General features: G+C 38.6%; 1 protein-coding gene across 1 annotated transcript in view; it reads right to left on the bottom strand.

Annotated features, from left to right (window-relative positions):
* BIN2 (bridging integrator 2) overlaps positions 1 to 19,801 on the bottom strand; it is a 53,322-nt gene that overhangs the window by 16,653 nt on the left and 16,868 nt on the right. Inside the window, exons 2-8 of the mRNA XM_074225900.1 lie at positions 16,943 to 17,023; positions 7,067 to 7,121; positions 6,587 to 6,681; positions 5,454 to 5,549; positions 2,170 to 2,277; positions 1,862 to 1,947; positions 560 to 635 (exon numbers count right to left, since the gene is read on the bottom strand). Of these exons, the coding sequence (XP_074082001.1) occupies positions 560 to 635; positions 1,862 to 1,947; positions 2,170 to 2,277; positions 5,454 to 5,549; positions 6,587 to 6,681; positions 7,067 to 7,121; positions 16,943 to 17,023 (597 nt within the window). The remainder of the gene's footprint in view (positions 1 to 559; positions 636 to 1,861; positions 1,948 to 2,169; positions 2,278 to 5,453; positions 5,550 to 6,586; positions 6,682 to 7,066; positions 7,122 to 16,942; positions 17,024 to 19,801) is intronic.

Genomic DNA, 19,801 nt, shown 5'->3' with positions numbered 1-19,801 from the left:
CCACCTGCTTGGTTGGGGAACTCTAGGGACAGCTAGAGATGCCTTTCCATCTGACACCTTTCATACCCTTATCTTATAAGAATGTAAGCTCCCTGAGGGAGCTTAGCACATAGCAAATTCTTTATCAATAATAAATTCATGTATAAATTTAACTCACCCTAGATCCTCTCATTTTGTGTACCATTTTTTCCAGTTTTTGTAAGCCAGTTAAGTGACTTGTCCAAGTTCATACAGCTATGTAATTAAGTGTCTGAGGCTAGATTTGAACTTGGGTCCTCCTGACTCCAGGGCCGGTGCTCTATCCACTGTGCCATCTAGTTGCCCTATTTTAGTATTATTTCTTTGTAACCTTTGTGTGCTCTTTATTTTTCATGTGTTTATGTCCCTATGTAAGGACTGGCATGTTTAAATTACTGTATACAGGTGAAACAGAACACACTACTCCATGGATGCTGTTTCATCCTATCTACCAGGGATTATGGCCTTGAGAAGGTGATATGGGCCTCACACCATCCTCAGAAACACTTTTTGTCATCTTATTTGGCCAGTGGCTTCTTACCTTGCTCATTTCCTTATAGAAAACATCCCTGAGGTTGGAAATGTTCTGGAAGATGGTCACATAGCAGCCAATTCGACTAATAGGGAACAGGCAAAGGAAACAGTAAGTGAGTAATCAGAAAAGAAGGACTGACAGTATTTAGAAAACTCTTAACAGATGGGGGAGGCTGCATGTTATAATGGAGAGAGCATTGGCTGGGAAGTCAGAGGCCTTGAGTTTGAATCTTGGTTCAGTTGCCAACTAGTTCTGTGTCAAGTCACCACTTGTAATGGTGCTCAGTGTTTTAGTCTTTAAAATGTGCCATCTATCCTGTTGAGAGGATCAAATGATTAATAATGACAGTCATTCATACTATGTAATTCTATAATTTACAAAGAGCTTTCCATACAATCACTCAGATAAAGGTGGAACAGTAAGTATTTTTACCTCCATTTTAGAGATAGGAACTGAGACTCCAAGAGATGATTTGTCTATGATCTCAGTTAGGATTTAAACTCAACTCACTTGACTCTAAGGTCCAGGCTCTTTGCTCCACAAAACAGGTCCTTCTCTAATGTTCCTTCAATTCTCTGCCTCAAATGCCAGAACCATTCTTACCTCCTTGGTCTGAAGGCTCCAGCATCCTGGGGTTGGGTGGAAACCAAACCATCCAGGAGGAAGGGGCAAGGGTGGAAGGGAGCATTGGCAAGGAATAATTTGTTTACCATGAAGGTAGTATTATTATGATGATGAATACCTCCTGTGATATATGTGCTCCACAAAAACATGCGAGTAAAGAAATGTTTATAAACTGAATCTAATTTTAAAGACCTCAGGAGATCTCCCAAAAAAATCTTGTTCCAATTAAATTGGATTCTATGCAAATTCTATTTAAAGGAATATTATACTCTTATAAAGTAATGATTTCTTCATAATGAACCTCCCCCCAGTTATATTTTTCTATTAATCTGGAGGCTCCTATTCAGTTTTGTTTAAAGCAATATATTTGTACAGGAAACTACACTATTATCATCAGCTAATTTTGTATGGCATTTAAAAACATGACAAGTTGCCTTTTCATATCTTCTTAACCTGTAAACCTTGAGAATCAAGGAGGACAAGATTTTTAACAGGTAAGGCCACCAGGACCCAGATTTCCCAGGAATCACAAAGTGAGTCTGTATCAGGGAAACAAGGGCTCCTGGAGGTTCTGGTCAGCCAAGCTAGTAGGGTTCTTTTCAGGATACCACATCCTTGCAGAGTGGGTAGCCCTGGCCTCCTCACTGCCACGATATTCTTTCATTTCTCCAATTCTCCCTTTACCTGCTGTAGAGAAGAGGCAGTTCTTCCTGTAGATCCTGGTTTAGGTCCTCAAATACTGTTTGTGCTTTGAGGAACTCCTCTTCTGCCTGGGATGGGGGTGATAGGGGGTCAGACAGTTGAGCCTCTAGCTCTTGCCCTGCCCATGGCGTTGTCTTCTCCTACTCAGATATCTATCCAAGAGCCACCAAGAACAGGATACCCTCCTGGTCCTGTCCCCACCCACCTTCCTTCTCTTCCTAGAGGACAGGCAGGAAGAATGGGCTAAAACTCTCCTCTAGCTCCCAACTTGAGGCCTCTCATAGTCTTACCTTGAGGATTTTAACCTCATCTTTCTTCTTGGCATTCTGTACTGCTTCCAGGTGGTGTCGGGCACTGTCATAATCTACTAATTTCCGACCTCGCTTGGAAATTCTCTCCTGGTCCAGAAAAGAACAAAAAAGGAATAAAGTGAAGCAAAAAACAAGGAAACAATATATGTGTATATGTGTGTGTATATATATGTATATATATATATATATATATAATATGGTGACTACAATAATGTAAATGGAAGGAATTGATTCACATCCCAAATAAATTAAAAGTAAACATCACAAAATTGAACAGATTGAGCAAGACTCAATGAATGGAGCTGAGAGCATGTTCCACAGCTGTGGGAAGTCCACAGGGGTTACACATTGTTACACCATTGCATGATTTTCAGATTTTTTTGATGTATCAATAAGTTGTGCTGATTTTCTTCCTCTCTAAAAGAATACTATTTGTTATATGGGATGACTCTGAGAGGGGAAGGAGGGATAACTGTGGTGATGTAAAAAACAGAAAGTGTCAATACACATTAATTTTTTTTTTGCAAGGCAAACGGGATTAAGTGGCTTGCCCAAGGCCACACAGCTAGGTAATTATTAAGTGTCTGAGGCCAGATTTGATTTGAACCCAGGTCCTCCTGACTCCAGGGCCGGTGCTTTATCCACTATACCACCTAGCTGCCACCATATTAATTTTTAAAAGAAAGAAAGAAGGGGCAGCCAGGGCAGCAGTGGATAGAGTGCCATTCCTGGAGTCAGGAGGACCTGAGTTCAAATCCTGCCTCAGACATTTAATATTTACCTAGCTGTGTGACCTTGGGCAAGTCACTTAATCCCATTGCCTTAAATAATAAAAGAAAGAAAGAAAGAAAAGGTCCAAACTGTCTTAGTGCAGGTGGGTTGAACAGCAGAGCACTAGCTTCTCAGCAGTCCCCCTAGGTCCCAGTCTTGGGATATAGTTGTAGATAGTACCAAGACAATAACCTGCCTTCTAACCCAGAAGGGAAGAGGAGATAGGGAAATAAAATTAAATAAGGAGGGCAGGTTTAGGAAAGTCCTGAGAAACTAACTTGAATGAGAATATCCATAGATATTCAGCCCTTAGACCCTTCTTTCAAATTTCCTATAGAAAGAATTGGCTCATATGAAGATCACCGAGCCATCTACATGGAAAGACAGTATGATATAGTAGAAAGAACATAAAATTTGGAGAACAAAGAAGCTGATTTGGAACCTGTGCATGCCTGCCTGCCTGCTGTGGGACTGACTGCTTTGACCTAAGGCAGTTCCAAAACTAAGCCTTGAATTTAAATATAAACTTTTTTGGCCCAAAAGGATTATACTGATCTCCAAAGACCACTCTTGCTGTAGATCCCAAGAAAACTTTGAGGGAGACTATCCCCTTATTCAAGCCATAAGTCTAGAGATCCTAGGAATCTAAACCATAGCCTCCAGAGGTTCTTAGAAAAATAGTGTTCATCACATTCACACACATGAATTAGTAGGGCAGTGGTGCTACTGTTGGATAGCTGATACTACCAACTCTTGTTTTGAAGGATAGCATGGTCCAGTATATAATCAGGAAGGTTCAAATTCTACTTATGATACATACTAGCTGGGTGACAGTAGACAAACTCCTTAACATTTCTAAGTGTATGCTACTTGTAGGAATGACCTTGCAGTGTGATTGTGAGACTGAAATAAGATCATTGACATAAAGTACTATATACATCAATTACTGTCATTGTTAGCTGACAATCAGCAGAATTATAAAATTTTCTTCTGATCATGTGTCTTAAAAATACTCACCCCCTCTTCCTGGAACCCCTGGGTTCCACCTCTGGGGGAATGTGGAAAGCACTCTTCTCTTTTTCAAGTGAATCTTTATTATTCTCTCATTTTATTCTCCCTTTCTATTTTTTCTTCCTCTCTTCTTATATTTCTTTTCCTCTATACTACATTATTTCTTTCTCTCCTGACTGTGTCTTAATCCCAGAATTGGGAATACTAGAATTCGGAATCTGTCTAGGACCTTCAAAATGATCCAACATAGTGTTTCTCACACTGATTAAGTCACAGAATGCCTTTGACCTTGAAAATAGTGCTCTGTGGGCCTAGACAAATGAGATACTTCAGACACAAGAGAGTGGACAAGGCAAAGAGAAACTGAGGCTACCTCAAAATGGGCATGTATAATAGACATTTTTGAAACTTTATAAATCCATATTTAATTCTTTTCTGAGAAAAATAATACTACCATCAGCATTTTTCTAGAGAAACCTCTAATCTTAACACACAGACATGTATTCTTTCAGACAGTTTGGATCTATCTCTTTTTTTTAGCTTTTTTGCAAGGCAATGGGGTTAAGTAACTTGCCCAAGGTCACACAGCTAGGCAATTATTAAATGTCTGAGGTCGGATTTGAACTCAGGTCCTCCTGACTCCAGGGCCTATGCTCTATCCACTGCACCACCTAGCTGCCCTTAGTTTGGATCTATCTCAACAACAATCCAATCCCCTAATTTAGAGAAGGGGAAACAGAGGTCCAAGAAGGTAAACTGAATCCTCTAGGATCACAAAAAGTGTGATTTAGAGCTGATATCTCTTTCTTCTTTAAAATGTTGTAGACTCAAAGGGGCTTCTCTGAATCGAGGCAACATTAAACCCAATCTTGAATTTAAATGTATTCTAAGTCATTTTAAACCATTCATCTAGTCTAGTTACCTTCAATCTTAGCCCTTTCTCTATTCTTTGATCTTAACTTTAAGTCTAACCCCAGCCTAACTTCCTACCTCTCCTACCCTCCAACATCAGAACTCCCCTGGTGCTTTGTAGTTCTCCTAGGAACTAATCTGGCCTATTCTGGTTTGTTGTTGTTTGTGTAATGGTCTTATCTCCCCTGCTAGACTATTATAAACTTTTTGAGGAATCAAGAATTCAGATTGTAGGATCAGAAGTCCTATTTATATCATCTAGGCCTATTTACTTTTCATTTTTTAATTTTTTTTAGGTTTTTTTTTTTTTTTGCTAGGCAATGGGGTTAAGTGGCTTGCCCAAGGGCCACACAGCTAGGTGTCTGAGACTGGATTTGAACCCAGGTACTCCTGACTCCAGGGCCGGTACTTTATCCACTGCGCCACCTAGCTGCCCTAGGCCTATTTACTTTTAAATCTTCCTCAGCACCTAGCACAACATTAAGTGGTGCTTCATAAATATAGACTGTGCCCTGATCTCTGCCTCAATTTTGATCCTAACCCTAAAACTGAGCTGATAAAGCAGATACCTTAACGTCGTTGAACTGGTATATGTAGTTCTCCATGGTTCTCATGACCTGGTCAGTCAGTTTCTCTTCATAATCTTCCCAAAGGAGATTATTATTCTGTGGGGAAGCATAAAGAGGTGAGGGAGTAGTTTGCCAAGCATCCTCTTTTTCAGTAGCAGTCACCAACTAAGTTAATGTACCGGACTACTTATGGACAATCAATCCCCTGCCTTGAATTGTGTTCCTTGTACCTTGTCTTGGACTCTGTGGGGGAAGATCCAGAGGAAGAGAGACAGAGTCCCTGCCCTCTGCACTTTTCCAATCTGATATATTAACCTAGGGGGAAATGAGCAACTAATATTGGGGGTGAAGGAGGGATTGAGAGGGAGATCCAGATGAGACTTCCTGAAGGAAGAACTCAGACAGAAGAAAAGGACCTGGGCTCTGGGGAGGACTGTTACAGTACAGATAGATGATAATAATTTTAAAAACTCCAATGAAACGATCTCATAGGTAAGAGCATTTTCTTCAATGGTGCAGACCTCTACCATCCAGGCCTGTTTGCCTACATCTTCCCATTAATTCCAAGGGCCTCCTAAAGCCTTTTTTGTATTGTAATCCATCAAATTCTCATTTTATCAAAAAATTTCAACTCTCCCCCTTTTATATGTACTGAACTTAGCAATTTAGTGGCAAGAGACAAGGAGTACTTCTTAGTTTTCTATTGCCCTGACTTGCCAGTCAAGAATGCTGGCTTGGACTGAACTTCCAGGGAGGAGTTAAACAAGGTGGGGGAATGCAGCCACTAGCAAAGGGACATTAAGGAATGAGGAATGGCTTTATTGTGGATTTTCCCAGGCACCCTTTGAAACTCATCTCAAACCACATCTTCTTTCAAAATCTTTCCCTAGTCCCACTGCTTGGCAGTGACCTTCCTTCTCACCTAGCCCTTTCATCTGGACCTCTCTACAACACTTCCCATTGGCATTATTTCTGTTTGTGTCTCATTCCTCTGCTAGATATAAGTCCCATGAAGGCAGGGATCATGACTATATCTTTACAAATTTCCTATTTCTCTGGCACAGAATGTCTGCATAGGGTAGGTGCCAAATAAATGGTGGAGGTTGTCATTGGCCCCAGATCTTCCTCAGTACCGATGCTATGACTTTCAGGTCCTTGTAGCCTTCCCACTCATTATTGTAGATGTCCTGCAGAGTTTGGGATAGTTTCATCGAACTCTCGTGCATCACTGGAAGAAAAGAACCCAGCTTTGGTAAGAGAACACCCCAAAATTCATTCTGCTAATTATATAAATGATACGCAAATTAAGGCATTATATGACTGATCTGAGAAAATACTTAGCTAGCTTTGGGATGTGCCCCCCCCCCCCCCAAGATAAGCTGGCTAAAGTTTATGGTAAGATTAATCTAACCAATACAACAAACTAAATCTCAAGATATGAGATTCTGGGAAAATACTAGAGACAGACAGGATATGGATATTGTCTAAACCAAAAGAATCTCTGATTTGATGGTTTCTTCTCTAACAAGGTACTTCTCTCTCCTTTCTTTACACACCCCATCCTCCAGCTATCTAGTATGATATGCTCTCTGGGATCATAATTATTGGGATACCTTTTACAGCACTAAGGAAATGTTTCAAGTCCTTGTGTAGTCTTTGGCCTTCAGTCTGAAAGAGAAGTTAATTTGATTACTTGACTAGAAAGACTATTTAGGATGAAAGGAAAGCAAAGCTGCCTTTAGAATAGGGTAGAAAAGACATTTTGGGACTGGGATCTCTTTTCTTATTTATTTAAGTAATTGAAAGTCCTAAAGGCTATAAGTGGATTTGCACACTATTTCCATAAATTCTTACACTAAGTTCTATTTTCTTCATGATTAACCCAGAGGCAGCCCTCCTGTTCTTGGAGACTAGGGAAGGAGCACAAGTCCCTCATATTCTAGCTAGCTGAAAAGGCTTCAGGTACAGATCTGCCAGCAGCTCTACTACCCAAGGGATAAGAGATGCCCTACTGAATTCAGAGAAGCTCAAGCTCATCACCACAATGTTGGCAATCAAAAGATGATTTTTGAGGGGTTTTTTTTAGCCACCGTAATTCATGAAACTGTCTATTAAGATGTAGATGAGTTGTGATCAATCAATTAATAAAATATTTATAAGGGCCAAGTACTATGATAGGCTCTGGGGATACATAGTTTAAAAATGGGATAGATAGGCTTGGCCCCTCAAAGAACTTGTATTTGATTCAGAGAGCTATGCATATTATATTTTTGTTGCTATTGTTGTTCAGTCATGTCAGACTCTTCATGACCCCATTTGGGGTATTCCAGGCAAAGATACTGGAGTGATTTGTCATTTTCTTCTCCAGCTCATTTTATAGATGAGGAAACTAAGGTTAACAGAATCAATTGACTTTACCCAGGCTCACACAGTGTATATTTGAAGACTAGATATGAACTCAAGAAGATGAATCTGTCTGACTCCAGGCCCTGTGCATCACCTAATTAGCCTAAGTGTATTATATGTGTAAATTCCTATGTGTATGTTAGGTGCACATCACCTACATGTATATTTGTGTATATGTGAAAAATACAAAGTTCCACAGGTTCACATGGAAAGCAGTACTAGAGCTGAACTGAGAGTCAGGCCTGGAATGAGATGAAGAGCTGTATGGCAGAAGATTGGAAAGGCAGGAGCCAGGTTATAAAGGGTTTTAAATTTAAAATGGAAGAGTTTCGATTTGATCCTTGAATCAACTGGGAACCAGTGGAGTTTACTGAGTGAAGGAACGACACTGACAAACTCGCAAATTTGGAAAATCATTTTGGCAGCTGAATAGGGGCTGATTTGGAGACAAAAGGACTTTGAGGAAGACAGAACACTTAAGGATTATTTCAATAGTCCAAGAGAGAGGAGGTGACAGCCTGAACTAGGGGAGTGTCTATGTGAGAGGAAACAGATGGGAGAGATGTTATAAAGGCAAAAATGATAAGGCTTGGAAAATGACTACAGATATGGGCGGAGAGAGGGGAGAGTGAGGGGGACTCCAAGGCAGCAAATCTGAGCAGTCAAAAAAGTGGTGGGATCCTTGACAGACCCTGTGAAGTTCAGAAATGATGTTGATTTTTGGGGCAAAGATAGTGTGTTCACTTGTTCACTTTTGGATATTTGAGTTTGAGGCCTCAGTTTGGAATATCTAAGAGGAAATTTGGGATGTGGACTAGACCTCAGATATATAAATCTGGATAATTGGTACAATTACCTTATGAGATCATGTGAAAAAAGAAGAGGGCCCAGAACAGAACCTATGGGGTGAACTCATAATTAGGGGAAGGAGGGGGGTGATATGGATAATGATCCAGAAAAAGAGATGAAGATGAAATGGACAGATGGATGAAAGAAAAATGGGGGTAGAGCAGTTTCATAAAAACCCAAAAAGTAGAAAGCATATAAGAGGAGAAGGTGGAACAGTGTCAAATGTAGCAGAGCAGTGAGAAGGATGAGAATTTAGAAAGGGCCTTCAGGTCTGACCATTAAGATAGATCAGATTTATTGAAGTAATGAGTTTAGAGTCAGAGTGTAAAGTGCTAGAAAAGGCAATGAAGACAATAAGTGTAAATGACATTTTCTAGGAGTTAATAAAGGGGAAAGAACAACAGATGATGATTTCTTGAGAGGAGGTTTTTATAAGTGATCTGCTGAATGGAGGGAACATCACATCATTAAAATTACAGATCCAGATCCTTGAAGCATGGGGTATTTCACAGATTAACTCCCCCCTCTGCCAGAAATTTTTCTTTTGGACCCATTTAAAAATTAAGGAAGGGTAGAAAGGTAGTTCAGTGGATAGGGCACTAGGCCTGGACTCTGGAAGACCTGAGTTCAAATCTAGCCAAATCACCTTAACCTGTTTTCCTTGGTTTCTTCCCTGTTAAAAAGAGGTGAAGAAGGAATCAACAAACCACTCCAGTACCTTTGTCAAAAAAACCCTAAATGGACTCAATGAAAAGTCAGATGATCAAAAACCAAATAGCAACCACAAAATTAAGGTGTAACTAGGACTCTCACTGAGTTATCTCTCCTCTATTTGATCTGTACATTAAGGGTGGGAGAGCTGAACTGGGTAACTTATAAGGTCCTTTCTAGTTCTGGAGTTCTCTGTGTCTATGAAACTCTTCTCTCCTAGTGCTGATCTTCCTTCCTCCTCACTGACCATGCCCCTACCCAACTTCCACCCTTATGTGATGCTGTATTAAAGTCTATTAAATGTAGGAAAACCTGTTCCTTATTCCTCAAGGGCACTTGGCCCTAATCTTTCTCTGAATCTTCACATAGAGCCAGTCCCCCATCCTCTCCTTACCTCAAGACTTCCCCTAAACCTTGGCCAGCTTGGCCTTCCTCTCTCCTGTATCTTAATGTACTTCAGATTCTTTGACTGTATTCAGTTTGTTCCAGTAGACTTTTCCCACCCAAGGCTTGTCTTTTCCTTCACCCACGGTACCTTTTTTGGTACCCAAATTATAAGAGGTAAGAGTAAGGGAAAATTATTGATGGAGAGTGAGAATAATAATAGCTGACATTTTAAATGGCACTTCATAGGAATTGTCTTCTTTGATCTTCACACCAAGGTAGGTAAAGTAGGTATTATTTATTATCCCATTGTACAAACAAGGAAGTCAGGATTCAGAGATAACAGTAACTTGCCCCCAGTCACATAGTTGATAAATGGCAGAGAAGGGAACTAACTGGATGGAACCCAGGTTTTCCAATTTCAAATCCAGTGTCCAGAGCACCATGAACTGTTATGCTATTGCTGTTTATTGTTAACCAAGTACAAAGTCAGGGTCCCAGTGTACGTGGCTTGGGACAAGGTAGGAAAGGCCATGTCAGTCAGAGTAGGAATGTGTAGCTTTCTGAAAAAAGTATATCTCAAAGTCCAGGTGATGGCCATAGACACCAGAACATGGGCAATATTTTGTAAAACAAAAGGCATTACTACAAATTAAAAATAAAAAAGAAAATAATTTAATACATCTCCTGTTCTAAAGACCAGCCCAAACTGTTGAGAATCTTCTAGGAAGAGTCTCAGGGTTCTTTATCAAAAGAGATAATTAGTTATATCACATAATCACTTCAATTGAGAATCAACCGAATTCCCTATGCTTCCCTTTAAGACCTTGGTCTGTCTTCAAGGGAGATGGGTACAGTTGGAGAGTAAATCTGGATGTCAATTTGTTTCTTGCCTCTTATCTCTTAGTCTTTTCATTTCTAGAAGTGGAACTTCCAGGTTCCTTTCTTTTTGCCTCCCTGATCTGATTTTCTTGGAAAGAACCTTGGCTGAGGGAGTTGGATACCAACTAGCTATGTGACAAGACACTAAGACAGTCACTGCCTCATTCTGGGCTTGTTTCCTCATCTCTTAAAATGAATAGTTTGGGTTTAGATAATCTGTAGTTTAGTCCCACTCAACTCTAAAATGCTGTGATCTCTGATCTCTGAGCCTTTGCCAAGCTCTCCACACCCATCAGAAGCAGAGCTCCTGTCCCACCCCTTATATAAACAGGGCCAGCCTTCAGCCAACCAGCTAGTCACACTTGCTTGGTGCTAGTGCTTCCATTCAATGCACACAATTTTATAAACTATAGAGAGGGGTTGCCTAGAAGGAACTGGGGACCCTGGGATCTCTGCCCTTGAGGACCTTCCAGTAGGATTGGGGACACTTGTTGGGTGAGATAGGTCACACTTGCAGAAAACAGAAACATAGTGAAATAGGTCATAAAGTAAGGATGAATGAATAGGGTTTAGAAAATGTAGAGCTCTGTGAAGTAATGGGAACACTAGAGTTGTCAGTTGGGGGAGCAGTGGATGGAGCATTGGATTTATAAGATCTGAGCTCAAATCCTGCCTCAGGTCCTTACTAGCTTGTATTAATGTGTTAAAGGTATTTAACCTTTCTTAAGATCAGTTTTCTCATCTATAAAATAAAAGGGATTGGTTTCAATAGCCTTCCAACATCACTTCCAGGTCTACTTCTGTGAGGGATAGGGACAAGACTTCTTAGGATGGAGTTGAAAGTGCAACAACTTGTACATTTGCTGGGGTCAGAAGTGGTTCTATTTTCTGCCCTGGCAGAGCCTGTATTAAACTCTATTCCATATAGGAAAGCCTATTCCTTATTCCCCATGGGCACTGGCCTAATCTTTCTCTGAATCTTCACACAGTACCCCCATCCTCTCCAATGTATCCACAAAAGCTATTGTTATAATTAATATATATATATTATATATATATATTATACACACACACACACACACACACACACACACACACACTAGGGCCTATTCTTTAGATTGGGGCTTTTAAGAATTTTTCAGAATTTTAGAATTTAGAATTTAGAATTTCCAGTTATGGGAATTATCTGATGACTTTATTTTGATCTTTTTTTTTTCAGTTTTTTGTTCTATGCAATATTGAAAATTAATTACTATAGCTCCTCACAAAACATTTAAGAAACTTATTAGGGAATATTTTGTGGATTGTAATTAGGCAATTAGGGAGCTATCATAGCTATTGTGATTAAAATAGTACTTAAGAGATTAGAGAAGAATTATAAATTTTTGGTTGTATAGATCCTTAGAGTTTAGAAATTCACCAGGTCTGGAGTTTTTAACCTTGGAACTTTCAGGGCAAACTGTGAAGCCCAGAGACCTCTTTCAGAATAATGTTTTGAAATGTACAAAATAAAATATGTAGGATTACAAAAGAAACCAACTATACTAAAATATAGTTATCAAAATATTTTTTAAAAATAAGTTCAGAGATACTAGAAGAGGAAATCCTGGTTTAGTTTCATCTTTCCATTTGACAATATGAGCATGCTGAGGCCTAGAGAAGAATAAGTGGCAGAACCAGGCAATCCTTTGACTCAAAATCCATCATTCAAAGGGAGACAGGGAGATAATCAAAGCAGAAAGTTTGAAGTGATAAGGCCTGATTATGAGAGAAACATTCCAGATATCTGAGTGTTCTGGATACCGCAGGACTTTTCCTCCTTTTTCCCTACCTCATAATTCCTATTCCTCAGATTTGAGATTTCCTATTCCTGAGAGTCTGAGTTTTAGCCAGCAAAAAACAATTTAGACTTTAGTGTGAATGATTAATAGACTTAACCTTCACAGTAAGTATGAATCTCAAATGAGTGAAATTCTGGTAGAGAAATTGTTCAGCCAGAAGAGTCAGTCAGTCACTATATTCATTAAGGGCCTAAGGACAGTGAGTGCTAAACCCTAGGAATACAAAGAAAGTCAAGACTGTTTCTGCCTTCAAGGAGATTGCAATGGGAGAGGCAACATGCAAACAATTTTATAGACACAAGCTATAAATTAGAAATAATCAATAGAGGGAAGACATTAAAATGAAGAAGGATCAGTTAAAGTTTTCTGCAGAAGGTGGGATTTTAGCTAGACTTGAGGAAGTCAGAGAAGCCAAGAGATGGAGATGAGGAGGCAGCACAATCCAGACCTGGGTGGGGGGGGCAACCAAGAAGGAATGTCTGGTATAGGAAGATAGTGTCTTGTTCTAGGAACAGGACAGGGCCACTGCATTCCAGGGTCTATGGTGGTATATAAGATATAAGAAGACTGGAAAGATGGTGGGATGGTTATGAAAGGCTTTGAGCACCATACAGAGATTTTATATTCGATCCTGGAAGTGATAGGGAACCACTGGAACTGATTGAGTAGGGAAATAACATAGTAGGACCTACTAGATCACTTCAATAGTTAAATGGAGACTAGAATGGACTGGGGAGATAACTATGGTAAAGAGACCAACCACAAGGCTTTTGCAGTAGTCCAGGCGTAACATAAGGGCCTGCACCAGAGTGGTGGTGCTATCAGAGGAGAGAAGGGTGTGTATGCAAGAGATATTACAAAAGGGAAATCAACAGGTCTTGGCAATAGCTTGGATATGGGTAGATGGAGAGGAGCCGATGAAAGTGAGGAGTAGAAAATGACACCTAATCTGGGTGATTAGGGAATCACCTCAACAATAATAGGGAAATTTGGGGAGTAGGGAGGGAGGGAAAGATTATGAGCTTAATTTTAGACATACTGAATTTAAGATGTCTACTACAGAACATCCAATTCAAGATGTTCAATAGACAATTGGAGTAATGAAACTGGAGGACCCAGAGAAGTTAGAGCTGGATAAACTGACCTGAAAATCATTCAAGATAAAGGTAATAATTGATAAAATCACTATGTGAAATAGTGTAGAGGGAGAAAAGAAGTGGTTGTTTAAGTCAGGAACACCCAAGGCTATTGGTCCTGACCTGGATGTGGATCCAGTAATGGAGATTAAAAAGGAGAAGTCAGGTAGGAGCAACCAAAAACCTAGAGAGAAGAGAGCAATTAATAGTGTCAAAGACTGCAGAGAGGACAAAAAAGATGAGGACTGAAAAAAAAAACCCAATAGATTTGGCACTTAAGAGATCATTAGTGACTGTAGAGAAAAGCTTCAGTTGAATCGAAGTCAGATTGTAGAAAGTTGAGAAGAAATTGAGAGGAAAAGAAATGGAGACACCTACTGTAATCAGCCTTCTCAAGTTTAGCCACTAAAGAGAGGAGGGGTAAGAAATGGATCAAAGGAGGGTTTTTTGAGGATCACAGACATGTTTGTAGGAAGTAGGGAAGCAGTAGGGAAGCCAGTGGACAGGAAGAGATTGAAGAAAAGTGTCAGAGTAGGGAAGGTGAAGGGATAATCTGCTAGAGAAGATGGGATGGGATGGAATCTTTTGTGCATAGGGAGGGTTTTTTAGTAAGGAGAAAGACTGTGAGAAAGTGGAGAAGGTGACAGTGATGGGTGATGTGAGATGAAGAGGAGAGGGGAAGAGGTAACTTTCTGGGAATGGTCTTGACTTTTTCAATAAAATGAAGCAGGAAGTTTCCTCCTGAAAAAGTTGAGGGAGGAGAGCTGAAGGAAGTTTGAGGAAAAATGAAAAGATATTGAAGAGTAGTAAATGGGATAGTGAGATTTGGAGTTAGGAGTTCCAAACTTCAGCTCAGATACTTTCCACAAATCTGTGATTGATTGCGATTTACTGTTATGTTATGGGGGTGGGATATGTGGCAAAATGTTGATTTTTTATCATTTGTGGTTGTCGTAGTTATAACTATGATGCTGTTTTTCAGCATTTAAGTTCAATCAGATTGAAATATACCTCTTCTAGCTGTTAATTGGTCCAGCCATTCTGGGAAACATTTTGCAGCTATTCCTCAAAAGTTATTTAACTTTTAAAATAGCAATGCCACTTCTAGGCCTTTACCCCAAAGAAATCAAAGAGTAAAAGGACACATGTATGCATGTATAATCTCTCTCTAATGCATATCACACACATACATATACATACACATATACTTACAATGTACATACACGTGTGTTTTGTAAATGTGTGTATTTGTATATGTGTGTATTTTATATATATATATATATATATATATATATATATATATATATATACACACAAATTCTCAAAAGGGGATGGAGCCAAGATGGCAGTGTGAAGGCAGCAGCAGCATTTCCTGGGAACTCCTTCCCCCAAATCTCCAAAAGCCAACAAATTATAGCTCTAGCCAAAATTTAAAGGGGTAGAACCCACAGAAAGACTGAGTGATACATTTTCCCAGTTCAAAATAGCTTAGTTATTATATATATATATATATATATATATATATATATATATTATATATATACATACATACACACACATTCTTTTTGTGGTGGCACGATGGAAATTGAGGGGAGTGTTCATCAGTTGGAGAATGGTTGAAAAAATTATGATAAATAAATGTAATGGAATTCTAAGAAATGGTGAAGGAATAGGTACAGAAACCTGGAAGATTTGTATGAACTGATCCAGAGCAGAACTAGAAGAACAATTTTTACAATAAAGCAACATGTAAAGTTAAGCATCTGTAAAAGACTAAACTTTAATCAATACAATGACCAACCATGATTCCAGGTCACTAATGATGAAATATGTTACCTAGGCCCTGACAGAGAAGTAAGGAACCCCAGGGCACAAAATGAGACATAATTTTTGGACGTGGCCAAAGACAGAATTTGTTTTGTTTGATCTCACATATTTGTCAAAAGAGTTTTCTTTTTCTCTGTCCCTTTTCAATGGGAGCAGGTGAAAGTGAAAGGGAGAGAAAATTGATTTTAATTAGTTGAAAAAACTTTAATCTCATAAGTAAGAAACCAGAAATATTTCTTCACATCCACTTAGTGGTACTAAGTAAAATACTTACTTGATATGAATCCTGTTACAAACACTTCATTTAAAATGTAAATAACTCTTCTTTGGAGGGGTATTTATTCTTATATCTATCAAGTCATTCATAATGAGATCTGAATTACTTTGCTACTTCCACCTATAAATGAAGTGAGGCTCCAAAGGTGTCAGAATTGGGAAGAAGGCTTGTTAATTTGTGAAAAAGAGCATTTCCAGAAAAGGAATGCTTGGGCAGGCCTTTGTTTGGAGGTTTGGACAGCCTGAAGGTATGGGGAGGTGGAAGAGGGGTTTAAAAACTGGCATTCACAGTCATTTTGCTTGAGTCCAGACAGAATGTTGTTGGGAAGGATGGTTCAGGGAGATGGGGAGACTTGGAATCCCTTTAGGAGAAAAGAATAGTGAATCTAGCCCTAGGACATGCTGCAGTAGTAGAAAGAAGAAGAAGAAGAAGAAGAAGAAGAAGAAGAAGAAGAAGAAGAAGAAGAAGAAGAATTATCTAAACAAATCTCTAACTTTTTAAGGTTTGGAGAGTACTTTACAAATATTCTTTCATTTGATCTTCATAACAACTCTGGGAATTAGGTGTTATTCTTAACCCCATTATCTAGATGAGGAAAAGGCATAGAGAAGTTAAATGACTTGGCCAGGGTCACACAACTAAGAAATGAATGAGACTAGAGTTAAACTTCAGGTCCAAATGTAATCTGATGCTCTTACCCACTGTGCTCCCCAGCAATATTGACTCTGGAATGCAAGAATGGGTCTTGGTTGGAATGTTGACTACACTGTGTCACTCATTCATTACCTTTATGACCCTGGACTAGTCATATACTACATCTGGACTTCAGTTTCAATGTCTGTAAAAGAATATTAGAATAAGTTCCTCATGAATTAAGATTGTTTCATTCTTTGTACTTGAATCCCTAATATCCAACAGAGTACCTGGTACATGGGGGCACTTAACCTGGGGGCCAGGTTACTTGTTGATTAAATCTATGATCCCATATAGTTCCTCTTGTTTCTGAGAAAGATGGGGAGTCATCAATAGCTCCTTCCCTTGGAGAAGAGGAAGTCTTGGCAGACATGATCCCAGGTATGCAGAAACAGGAGTGGTTCTTCTTCATCCAGGATCCTTACTTGCTATATGTGATCACTGGGTCTTCATAGTCTTTCTCCTCCCCTAACCATCACTCACCTGCTGCTGGTAGAAGTTTTGGGCAGCTTGTTCAAAGCGTTCATCTTTGGTTTCTGCTGTTTTCCCTAGTTTCTGCAGCACCTGGAAAAATAAGAGATTCCTTAATAGTCTTTTCTTGTTTCTTAATCATCTTTTCCTCTTAATCATGAACCAACTAGATAAGTGACCCCCCCGCCCAGCTATATTCCCTCTATTTCTATCTATAATTCACTGCCCCTACTGTGTTATCCATAGGAATCCAATGTGCCTACCAGTGGAATTAGGAAGGTAGATAATGCTGTTTCCCCATCACAAGACACATTTCAATATCAGTTAGAAATAGCTTTTAGATGATCTAGTTCAGAACTGTGTTGCAGGGTCCTTTAAAAGAGCTGAAAACTTTTGCATGTTCAAAATTAATGAAACAAGGTTTAAAAGGGAAGCTATCAAATGAAGAAAAATTTATATCGATTATCTGGTCTTGGTCTGATATCTGATATATATGAGAAAAGTTATTGCCTGAAGGATTAGTGGTCAAAGAATCCCAATAGAAGAATTGTAAACTAGAGAGCATATGAAAGATTGCTCCAAATTATAAATGTAAAATAATGTAAATCAAAATTTAATGCAAATGTACTTTAAGATTAAGCATATTGCAAATCCAAATAACTCATCTACCAAATTGGCAAAGATGACAGAATTGGGAATAGTCATTGTTGACTATTATAAATAAGAATCCTCCAACTAGGTCCACTGTTGGTGGTGAGGCTGTCAATAGTTCCATTCTGTAAAGTGATTAGAAATTGTGCTCAGAAAATGACCAAAATATTCTATATAGTTGAATCTAAGACTCCATTGCTAAACCTGTATCCAAGGGTATTAAAGATAGAAAGGAGGATCTTACATATCTGAAATATTTATAGCACAACTTTTTGAAGTGGTAAAGAACTGGAAACAAAGTGGATGACTGAGGAATGGCTATGCAAATTGTAGTTCATGGATGTAATAGAATATTACTACATTGTGAGATTAACAGCTCAGTAAAAGATTGAAGAGAAGTATGGGAAGACTTTTATGAACTGATGAAAGTAAAGTAAACAGAACCAGAAAAACAATATATACAATGAATGTAACAATGTGAATGAAAAATTGACAATGATAACAACTGGATAGGGAAAAGAAAAGGAAACAGTGTAGAAATGAAGGTGATACAAAAACAAAAGAAATCAACAAAAATTTTAAATAAGGAGAAGAAAACTGACTGGTTGACTTCCATCTTTTTTTTTCCTGACTGTTCTCAGCCTTCCCACTTTTACAGGTCATTCTCCATTGTTCAGGGCATAAGAATCTTAGCTAGAAGATTCCTATTGTTTGGGTCCTTTGCTTAGTTTCACTTTACTTCCCGTGGAGACATTTATTAGCTCTAAAGTCTTCATAAACTCTATGGTTTGTTTTTTTTCCTTAGGTTTTTGCAAGGCAAATGGGGTTAAGTGGCTTGCCCAAGGCCACACAGCTAGGTAATTATTAAGTGTCTGAGACCAGATTTGAACCCAGGTACTCCTGACTCCAGGGCCAGGGCTTTATCCACTACGCCACCTAGCTTCCCCCATAAACTCTATGGAAATGACTCTAATCATCAGCTGAATAAGAAAATAATAACTTACACTTTGCTCACTTTAAAGATCATAGGATTGTCAATTTAGAGCTAGAGATAATCTAACCTTAGAGATAATCTAATCTAAACACTTTATTTTACAGAAAAGAGAACTGAAGTCTGAAAGTTGTTATTTAAGTAAGTAGTAAAGTTGGAATTTGAACCATGTCATATAATTGAAAATCTAGTGTTTGTTGCTTTTTTTCTCTCTTCTTTTAAAATTTTGAGTTCTAGATTCTCTCCTTCTTTTCCACCCCTCCCCAACCCACTGAGAAGGCTAACAATATATCAATTTTGATTTCATTTGAAATCATGCAAAAATACTTCCATGTTATTTATTTTCAGTCATGACCTGATTTAGGCTTTCCTTGGCAAAGGTACTGGGGTGCCATGTTCTTCTTCAGCTCATTTTATGGATTAAGAAACTGAATCAAAGAGTGTTAAGTGACTTGCCTAGGGTCACATATCTATTAAGTGTTTGAGGCCAAATTGGAACTCAGGAGGCTGAGTCTTCCTGACTACTGGTCATACAGTCTATCCATTGTGTCATCTAGTAGTCATATCATTAAAAAAAATTAAAGAAAACAAAAATTAAAGATAAGAAAATGAATCTTTTGGCATTGCACTGATCAGAGTAGACAAGTCTTTTCAGTTAATAATCATTATAATTTTGCTGTTCCTGTGTACAGTGATCTTCCAGTTCTCACTTCACTTTTCATATAGGTCTCACTAAGCTTTTTCTGAAACCATTTCCCTTGCAATTTCTTATAATAGTACTCCATCACAATCATTTATCACAACTCATTCAGTTATTTCCCAATTTCTAATTCTTTGCTACCACAAACATCGCTGCTATAAATATTTTGTAGATATAGGTCTTTCCCCTTTTCCTTTTATCTCTTTGGGGTAATAAAATCTAGTGTTCTTCCATAGCACTGGGCTGACTTTCCTGACTTGATTAATCAGTAAATGTTGCAGACAATATACAAATCTTGTCTTTCAAATTAGTGTTCATTTCATCATATCACAATTGCTTCTTTAGAATAGGATAAAAATGTTTTGGTTTAATCTGTGGAATTTGATCATTCAGATTCAGAGTGGATTGTTCTTATATGAAAGATTTAATCTATAAGTCTTAAAAGACCTTATCAGAAGGGTTCAGTCAGCTAGGAGCAACATGGAAATGGTGACACATCTCTGCCTTTCAGAATAGTTAGAGCTGAATG

Source organism: Macrotis lagotis, chromosome 2, assembly GCF_037893015.1.
Source record: "Macrotis lagotis isolate mMagLag1 chromosome 2, bilby.v1.9.chrom.fasta, whole genome shotgun sequence".
Taxonomy (NCBI): Eukaryota; Metazoa; Chordata; class Mammalia; order Peramelemorphia; family Peramelidae; genus Macrotis; species Macrotis lagotis.
The sequence above is the reverse complement of the archived record's forward strand: the minus strand, read 5'-3'. Positions and strand labels throughout refer to the sequence as shown.